Raw genomic sequence first — 8,482 nt, forward strand, 5'->3', positions numbered from 1 at the left:
TGATGAGTCCATAGTGAATATATAGGCTACTGTATAGTATTTGATGCCTGCAGTGTAAGGCATATATATATTTGATTTGCTGTCAATGTTTTAAAGTGTACTACAAGCATATTATACATTTACTGCATCAGGGTCTGTAGTAATCAACTAAAATGCTGACAAACATGCATCTGAAAAAAGAACATATTCAGGTATCTAAGGTACAGTAATGCTGCCTACCTGTCCCGTATGCTTTGGCCACCAGCCATGTGAGGCTGCAACAGATTTTGGCTCGGGAGAAGTCGTAGTGCTCAAAAGACTTTATTGCTGGAGCAACGAATGTCTTCTTAACATCCCTGACGTCCTGAACTTCACCCATATTTCACCCCTGTATTGTATTCTTGAAAAACCCCTATGAAGCAGCAACACAACGCGAAAGCATCCCACTACTGGAATTTCGTGGGGGAAAAAAAACAACAAAAAAAACAATGAAAGGCTGTAAAAACGATGAGATGCGGTGTCTTTCCGGAGACTGTTCACAACTTCTCCCAGTGATAAAATGCCAGGTTGGCTGCGGGGTTTTCTCCCCCTCCTGTTCAGTCTTGTTGACACAATGAGTCGCTAGTCTAGTTGTTTTTTATCCATTCTGCTGTCTAGTTGAACTGGGCTTCGTCGGACCAAGCTGGGAAGGTTTCCTTGGATTTCAGAGGAAAAATTACTCTTCAGCCGGAATGAATGTAGAAATATTTCCATTCTTTGGGTTCTCCGGAAGCAGACGGCTTCTCCCTTTCGTGTCCGTGTATTCTTTTAAGGATAACCTGTGTATTTTGCATTCCCTCCTCTATTCAATGTCTCAGTGCCGTGGTGCGGTTTTCGTGCCGCACTGTGGCTCACCAAGCCCCGCACCTTTGTTGTGCAACGCGCATGCGCGGCTGCTACTTTCAAATACACTCGGAAATGTTACTACTTGAAATGAGGGGGTATGTTGCTTTGGCCCTGTATTGCATTTTCGTGCTATGGGTATATGTTTAAAGTGATAAATTGTTGAGGACTGTATCCTATCTCTGGGACATACTTACCCCGCGACAGCAGGCTTATTTAAACCTTATCATTCAATAGTCTTGCACCACATGACTGTAAAGGTTAGGTTTAATGTTTGAGTTTTTCGATGAATGCACGAAAAGAGGACAGCCTGAATGCAATCACAAAACAAAAAGCCGAACGGTTTTAATTACATATATCCACGTGTTCTCAACTTGACAGACAGACCTCGTACTTATTCCGACAATTGAATGATCTTGTACACAGCTCAGTTCAGTTATCCAGTGCGTCTGCGCATGATCTAATCGACATATTTAACACAAGATTGCAAGATATTGCCAAAATATATGCCAAAAGCAATATCCAGAACTACAAAAATAAAATGTATGACAAAACAGCAATATAATTAAGTACTGTAGCGATGCAGAGATGCCCTGCCATACAAGTCCTGTCCTTTACATGTAAGTAAACATGTTTGTTAGGTAGGCTCATTGACAGTATATATATATAAGGAGAGGCTACAGACCACAACAAATGTCACATTATCGTGGTTTTAATAGTTTTTTCCAGTGAAAATGAAAATTCAAAAATGATCATTCGCACCAATCGTGAAACATATCGCAACCGTGATATCTTATAATAATGGCAATATGATTTGTTTTGCCATATCCTGTAGCCATTTTCTCCAGCCACACCCTCAATGTAAACCATGACTTAAAAGACTCTGCATTTCAATAAAGCTAAAATATTTAATATATTTTTCTTAAGTAGATTTAGTCAAAAAGACGCCAAGAAGGTCTCTCATAAAGAAGCCCCCTGTCAACGATCACCACGAGACATAGCAGAAAAGCGCTGTTCTACGAACCACATTACCCGGCGTGCAAAGCAACACTGCGTCATTCGTCTGCGTCGATGATTGTTTTGAACCGTTGGAAGAGGATGCGTGGAGGTGTGTAATGCTGTTCGTTTTTTTAGGAAACATTGAGCTCAGACATTATTTAAGTCATAGCCGAACTGTGGTTTGATAAGTGCTTCTTCAAAATACACGAAAATGTTAAAGCTCTTGTCTTGTTCTCAGTGGCAGCCCTGAGTTAACGTTATTTTTGTCTTTGTGTAGCTGTAATTTGGTTGCTTTACGACACATTTTTTACCTCTAAATGGCAGGAAAGTCAAGTGTGACGGCCAAGTGTATCACATTTCATCGTTGTTAAGAAATAACGTTATTTTGTACAAACCTAAACTCGAGTTTCCACCATTTGGCCAAGCTGCTGTTAGCATTAAAACAACAACCACCAAATCCTTGACATGAAACTAATGTAAATATCTGTTGTTGTTTTTTTGGGATGTTCACAGGTTAATAATACATAAAAGATGTTTATGCCAAGAGCCCTGAAAGTGAAGAGACCCACCCAGGGTTCAAGCCAAGCTTTGAGTAAGAAAAGCAAGGTGGATGAGGAGGAGCGGAAAGATGAAGGTAGTTCAGTGACACCTGTTCAGAAGGAGGAAGCGTGTGAAGACACCAAAACACAGAATGAGACGATACAAGCAGGAGGAGACTCTGCAGGTTTGACAGAGAGCCTGGTGAGTGAAGATGAACACAAGCCTGCCTCAAGTGATACAGAGGGAAAAGAGGAGGAGGAGGAGGAGGAGGAAGAACCTGTTAAATCATTCAAAAAGAGTCAGAGATGGCCAGAGCCAGGAGAGCCCGTCTGTGTGATGTGTGGTCGCTATGGGGAGTACATTTGTGACAGCACAGACAATGACGTTTGCAGCCTTGAGTGCAAAGCCAAACATTTGGCCCACATGGGGATGGGCACTGGGGCGGACGCGTTTGACCGTAAGGACAAAAATGGAGATGAAAGGACTCAACCTCAACAGCCAGTGGGTGAAAGCGAAGCAGGCTATTCCTACACGGAAGATCGATTCATAGCAGGCCTTTCAGACGAGCAGGTGCAGCGGATTAAACAGGAGCTGGGCATTGAAACCCAGGGTAAAGATGTCAGGAGACCCATCGTTGAGTTTGAACACTGCGGCTTCCCCGCCACGCTGAGCGGCAACCTGAAAAAGGCCGGCTATAAGGCGCCCACGCCGATCCAGATGCAGATGGTGCCTGTTGGTCTCACCGGCAGGGACGTGATTGCCAGCGCTGACACAGGCTCAGGGAAGACTGTAGCCTTCCTGCTGCCAGTGGTAGTGAGGGCACTGGAGGTACAGTAATGCACCGAGCATCAGGCGGGATAAATCAGTGCATTTTTGCAAGTTGGGGAAAAACAAATACAGCCACAGTCTACAGCTAAGGGGATTTCTTTTAGCCATGAGAATCCATTGATCACTTATGAATACTGGTGTTGAATGGAGAGTAAACATTTGCACACATCTCCATGATTGAGGTGGATAGGATGAATAAAAGAAGAAATGCTGGGTTTTTTTTTATCATAAAAGCTTGGAGATGTGTTTCAGTGCATCTGCAGTGTTTTTTGTTGCAGGACACATTTCTGTGGGTGGGAAGGGTCTTCTGACAGTTTTGTACAATTTGATCCTTTGACTCATGCTGGTAAACAGCAGTTCTGAGTAATTCTTAAGGAGACATTTTATCTTTGGCCATGATGTTGTAGCTATATTGGGAGCTGTGTTGTAACCAGTGTTACAATGTCATGCAAAGTTCTACCAAAAAGTTAGACTTTTTTTTGTTTGTTTTTTTCATTTTTATTTTGTCTGTTTTAAGTCACAATAGTGTCCTTAAGGTCCTTAATTACCAATATACAAGCGACCATCGGTATGATAGGCACAGGAGAGGTCATTTTGTTCTTCTGGGCAAAGTCTTGAGAGTTATTGGATTCTGAATTAATTTATTTTCAAGGAAAACAACTGAATTTCTCTAATAGACATGGACTCTATAACATTACTTGCTTTAACTGCTTTTGGACTTACATACATATTGACATGCTTTACATTTTCTTATTTTAGAAACCAGCGCACAGTGTGAGTAGCCCCGTGGCTCTCATACTGACCCCCACCAGGGAGTTGGCCATTCAGATAGAGAGGCAGGCCAAGGAGCTGGTGATAGGCCTCCCCAACATGAGAACCGCGCTGCTGGTCGGTGGCATGCCGCTTCCCCCACAACTCCACCGCCTCAAAAGCAGCATCAAAGTACAGTCTCTGTTGTTTACAATCATTTCCTCCTCCCCCATCCAAACATTTTTTAAGTGTTCAACTTTCTACATTATCATGTTCTTCTTCTTTTAATCCCCATTAGATTATCATAGCCACGCCTGGGCGACTCCTTGAGATCTTGAAGCAGAAGGCGGTGCAGCTGGACAAAGTGAAGGTCGTGGTAGTTGATGAGGTTTGTTTGGAGAACAAAAAGGGCCTAAAAGGCTAGATAAATGTATTTCATTAAGCCTTCATTTGCGGTGATACAGCAGAAGTTTTTTTAATTATTTGTCTGACTTTAATTTGACATGATGACGAGCAAACAATGAGAATTGTATGATAGCTGATTTTAGGATGGCACAGTGGTGCAGTGGTTAGCACTGTCACCTCTCAGCAAGTATGTTCCAGGGGAAAACCCTCCAGCTGGCTGGGACCTTTCTGTGCCTGGGGAGTTTGTAGTCGGAGCTGAGATCTTTCTGTGTGTAGTTTGCTATATAGGTTAACTGGTGACTTGCCCATAGGTGTGAATGTGAGAGTGAATGGTTGTTTGTCTTTATGTGTCAGCCCTGTAACGAACTGGTGAACTGGCCCCATGTCAACTGGGATAGGTTCCAATGGATGATAGTAATAGTCCAAGAATTTTGCCTCTGCAAGTGGGGTCCAGTATTCAATTGTGTGCTTGTTTAGTGTGTAGAAATCATATGTCCATATGTATCTGTGGTCTATGCTGTAGGTCGACACTATGTTGAAGATGGGCTTCCAGCAGCAGGTGCTGGAGGTTTTGGAGCAAGTCCCTGAAGAACGCCAGACTCTGTTGGCGTCAGCCACCATCCCAACGGGGACAGAGGAGCTGGCTGCTCGATTGGTTCGTGACCCCGTCCGTATTGCTATTGGTGAGAAGAACCAGCCCTGCGCCAACGTGAGGCAGATACTCCTATGGACAGAGGAACCCTCCAAGAAGAAGAAGCTGTTTGAGATTCTCAATGTAGGTCACAGACTTGATGTTTAGACTGTATGGTTTTCAACAGTGACTTGGAGGCGTATGTTTAAATAACACAGTCTCCTTTTTGTCAGCAAGTCTGGTTCTCACTTAAAGTCTTAAAAGATAGATTTTGGGTGGAGTATCACTTTAAGCTCACTTCCACTGCCAAAATAGATTTTCTTTAAGAGGTCAGCAGTTTTATTTTTTGTGTAAGACCGAGTCTAATTGTACTCTGGGGAACCAGAAAGTGCTTTGGTAGGGACCAAGGCAGAAAGTGGGTTATTATCTCAATTTTATTTTACAGTGGGTTTATCACTCAAGTCTTGATACGCACTGGTACCAGCTTGGTATTTTATTAACTGACTGTTTAGAGGTGCTAATTCCTTAAGCGCCAAAGACCAGCCTCCCACTACACCATATTTAGACAGCCATTGCCGCAGCCCTGGCCCCCGTCTGGAGGAAATGGGTGGGCCCCGAGCCATGGCCCCACTCCAGGAATCCCAGCAATGGCTTGCACCATTTATACAGGGCAGGACAGGAAGGGTCTGCTTTAGTTAACCCGGTGAAGAAGTGTTGTTAGAGCATTGTGTGAGGAACAGAAGCTACTTCTCTGTGTAGGAGGTGGTCGTGATGGCGATTTTTCTGTTTAGCCAAGTTATTCATGACTGCTGTTATTTAATGCAGCTCAGAGTATAAAGGCCACTGTCTCTGAACAGGGAAAAGTGGTGGGTCTTGCAAGAGTACTGTAGAATTGGAGGACTATTCGAGCGGGCAACCTAAAAAAAACGAAACGTGAGAGTGGACATGACTCACTTAGAAATCCCCCAAAACAGCTGTTTCATATGTTGCAGCTCTTAAAGAATGGTAAATGAATATTTGCTCAAACTTAAGTCAGGAAATCATAGCATGTTTTCACAAGTTTGAGCTAGAACAATAGACCTAGAGCTGAGAGAAGCCCCATCATTATCACTTTACCTATCCTACTGTTCTAGACAGAAACACTTTTATTAGTCAATGTGGGAAATACATATTTGGATTTGATAATAAGGGACAGATGCAAACAGCCTTCTTTTAAAAACATGTATTCAGTGTAAAACTGTTCCTACTCTGTCCAGGTATGAATGGTAATGAATGAACTGGGACCAGGTAATAGGAGAACGGTTTCACTCATCTGTTACAGTACACATTGTATTTAACCTGTTCTGTCCTGTTCCATCAGCGGGTAAACATTTTTTAGTTGCAGCACATAAAGGCAAAAAGGGCAATATGATGTTTTTTGAAGCATGTCAGCCAGTTTACTCAAAAGTTTGCTGCTGGCTAGAGAGTCATGACTGCCATCTGCTGGAGGATTTTAACCTTTTAAGTGTGTCCAATGTTTTGTAAATTCGGTGTAATAGTTTTAGATTTAAATTTTTTTTTATAATCTTGCAGCTTAAAAACATAATCATAAATTAAAGTTTAAAACTCAAATAGTCAATATACAGTACATTTTACCTCAATCAGCATTTAGAGTTACTGAAATATCTGTATGTAGAAATGTAAAATGTAAAAAATATGATCTCACCTTACTCCTATTTCTTTTTTTCATTGTGGCTTTTCAGGACAGTAAGCTGTACCAGCCTCCGGTGGTGGTGTTTGTAGACTGTAAACTGGGGGCTGATCTGCTGTGTGAGGCGGTCGCCAAGGTGACAGGCCTCGAAACTGTGGCAATCCACTCTGACAAGACCCAGTGGGAACGCAACCGCATCCTCAGGGTGAGGCCAGTGGCAGCCAGAGCATGCACAGTGAAGTGGATAAATAGCAGCTCTCCCATGTTTGGTGTCCTTGTAACTTGTAGCTGAAAGACCACAGACGCCAAGAGCTGAGACTTAACAGACTTAAACGTGTTTATAAGTATATTTAATGCAGAAGGATGATGTCAAAACCACAACTATTGTAGGTAAAACAAACTCTTAGACAAGAAAAAGGGAATGTGGAGAAGTTAACATTAATAGATACGATTATACAAATATACTAAATACTTAAATAATCCAGATTTAATTTGGAGGCCGATCAACAGCAGATCATCCTTCCTGACTGTAATTAAATAATACATTAATTATTATTAAATAATAAATAAACAACTTAACTAAAAGTAATTTAACCTCTAATCAACCTTTTTTATTTTTTTTAATTTAGAAGGAAAAACTGATCACTGCATGGCATTATGTCATATGTTCTGCCTGTGCTTATTCCAACATCTCATTGAGGTGGAGTCATTTTTAAATGGCACACCATTACATCAGATGGAATGTCTTTTACATCATTTTAGGAGCATTTTGCTGAGATTAGATATGTATTTTGTATCTTTGGGATCTCCACTGTAACGTGAAATTCATTTCTGTGGTTCAGTTGTTTATAAAGACGTACCAACCATTAGATCCAGCAGTGTTTATAGTTAAATTTGTTCAAATCTTGCATCATATCCAATATTTACGTCCTAATCACACTAGTGTTTGTCGCATTTTACTCGTTTTATATTAGTGAAAATGAGGTCATTCATAATGTTTGCTGTACACGTCTGACTGTAATATTTGCGCTGTTGGGTGTCAGGGTCTTCTGGATGGAGACTTTGAAGTGGTGATCAGTACAGGTGTGCTAGGCAGAGGACTGGACCTCGTCAACGTCAGATTGGTGGTTAATTTTGACATGCCAAACACAATGGATGAGTATGTCCATCAGGTTAGTATTACTAATTTCACTTTCCTATAATTAGCAATGATTATTTTAATAATGATGAGTAAAAGTTATTGAATCCTATTTTTGATCCTTAAGTAAATGTCTAATACTTGTCCATCACAGCTAAATTATGGAAGTAATCGTACACAGGGACAGTTTTAAATAAGGCAAATGACTATACTTTCTCCTTCATTTCTTCCCATCCAGGTGGGCAGGGCAGGTCGGCTGGGGCACAGAGGAACAGCCATCACCTTTGTCAATAACAACAACAAGCGGCTGTTCCTGGAGGTGGTGAACCGGGTCAAACCCACTGGGTCCATCCTGCCCCCCCAGCTCCTCAACTCACCCCATCTCCATGAGCAGCAGAGGAGGGAAAAACAGAAAGCCAAGCAGGGCTCTGATGATGTGCTGGTCACCAAGAACAATCTATTAGACATCATAAAGAAACACGACCGACGCAAAAAATAGCAAGTTCTTCCCATCGTGCCTACAATAAAGCTGTCTGTATATTGAGTAAATGCTAAATGTTTAGTTTGTATATTGTTTTTATTAAGAAAATAAAATCGAATTTTGATATATTCTGAATAAATATGTTGCGTTATTAATGTA

At 41.6% G+C, this 8,482-nt stretch overlaps 2 protein-coding genes across 8 annotated transcripts in view; one reads left to right on the forward strand and one right to left on the reverse strand.

Annotated features, from left to right (window-relative positions):
* camsap2a (calmodulin regulated spectrin-associated protein family, member 2a) overlaps positions 1 to 1,050 on the reverse strand; it is a 50,618-nt gene extending 49,568 nt beyond the window's left edge. The window contains exon 1 of one of the 6 annotated variants that reach the window (XR_007880615.1): positions 220 to 1,050. Coding sequence is in view for 4 of the 6 variants with exons in the window: in XM_051377417.1 (XP_051233377.1) it covers positions 220 to 358 (139 nt within the window). In the remaining 2 variants the exon portion in view is untranslated. The remainder of the gene's footprint in view (positions 1 to 219) is intronic. The other 5 variants (XR_007880614.1, XM_051377417.1, XM_051377420.1 and 2 more) reach the window with 5 other exon arrangements.
* An 876-nt stretch (positions 1,051 to 1,926) lies between these two features.
* ddx59 (DEAD (Asp-Glu-Ala-Asp) box polypeptide 59) lies at positions 1,927 to 8,462 on the forward strand. 2 transcript variants are annotated; one of them, XM_051377423.1, is made up of 8 exons: positions 1,927 to 1,969; positions 2,374 to 3,228; positions 3,988 to 4,170; positions 4,277 to 4,366; positions 4,907 to 5,158; positions 6,757 to 6,909; positions 7,748 to 7,876; positions 8,081 to 8,462. In XM_051377423.1, the coding sequence occupies exons 2-8, from the start codon at positions 2,392 to 2,394 to the stop codon at positions 8,339 to 8,341; spliced, it is 1,905 nt and encodes a 634-aa protein (XP_051233383.1). In that variant the 5' UTR covers positions 1,927 to 1,969; positions 2,374 to 2,391; the 3' UTR covers positions 8,342 to 8,462. The 2 variants fall into 2 exon arrangements, with proteins under 2 accessions (XP_051233383.1, XP_051233384.1); XM_051377424.1 differs by lacking the exon at positions 6,757 to 6,909.
* The last annotated feature ends 20 nt before the right edge of the window (positions 8,463 to 8,482 follow it).

The sequence above is a fragment of the Dicentrarchus labrax genome, unplaced genomic scaffold (assembly GCF_905237075.1).
Source record: "Dicentrarchus labrax unplaced genomic scaffold, dlabrax2021, whole genome shotgun sequence".
In the NCBI taxonomy this organism is placed as follows: domain Eukaryota; kingdom Metazoa; phylum Chordata; class Actinopteri; family Moronidae; genus Dicentrarchus; species Dicentrarchus labrax.

Excerpts from the sequence above, each read along its gene's own strand:
- ddx59 (XM_051377423.1), top strand. The coding sequence starts at position 2,392 with ATGTTTATGCCAAGAGCCCTGAAAGTGAAGAGACCCACCCAGGGTTCA. Across the intron at positions 3,229-3,987 it reads TGGTAGTGAGGGCACTGGAG|AAACCAGCGCACAGTGTGAG; the intron begins GTACAGTAATGC and ends TTCTTATTTTAG. Across the intron at positions 6,910-7,747 it reads AACGCAACCGCATCCTCAGG|GGTCTTCTGGATGGAGACTT; the intron begins GTGAGGCCAGTG and ends GTTGGGTGTCAG.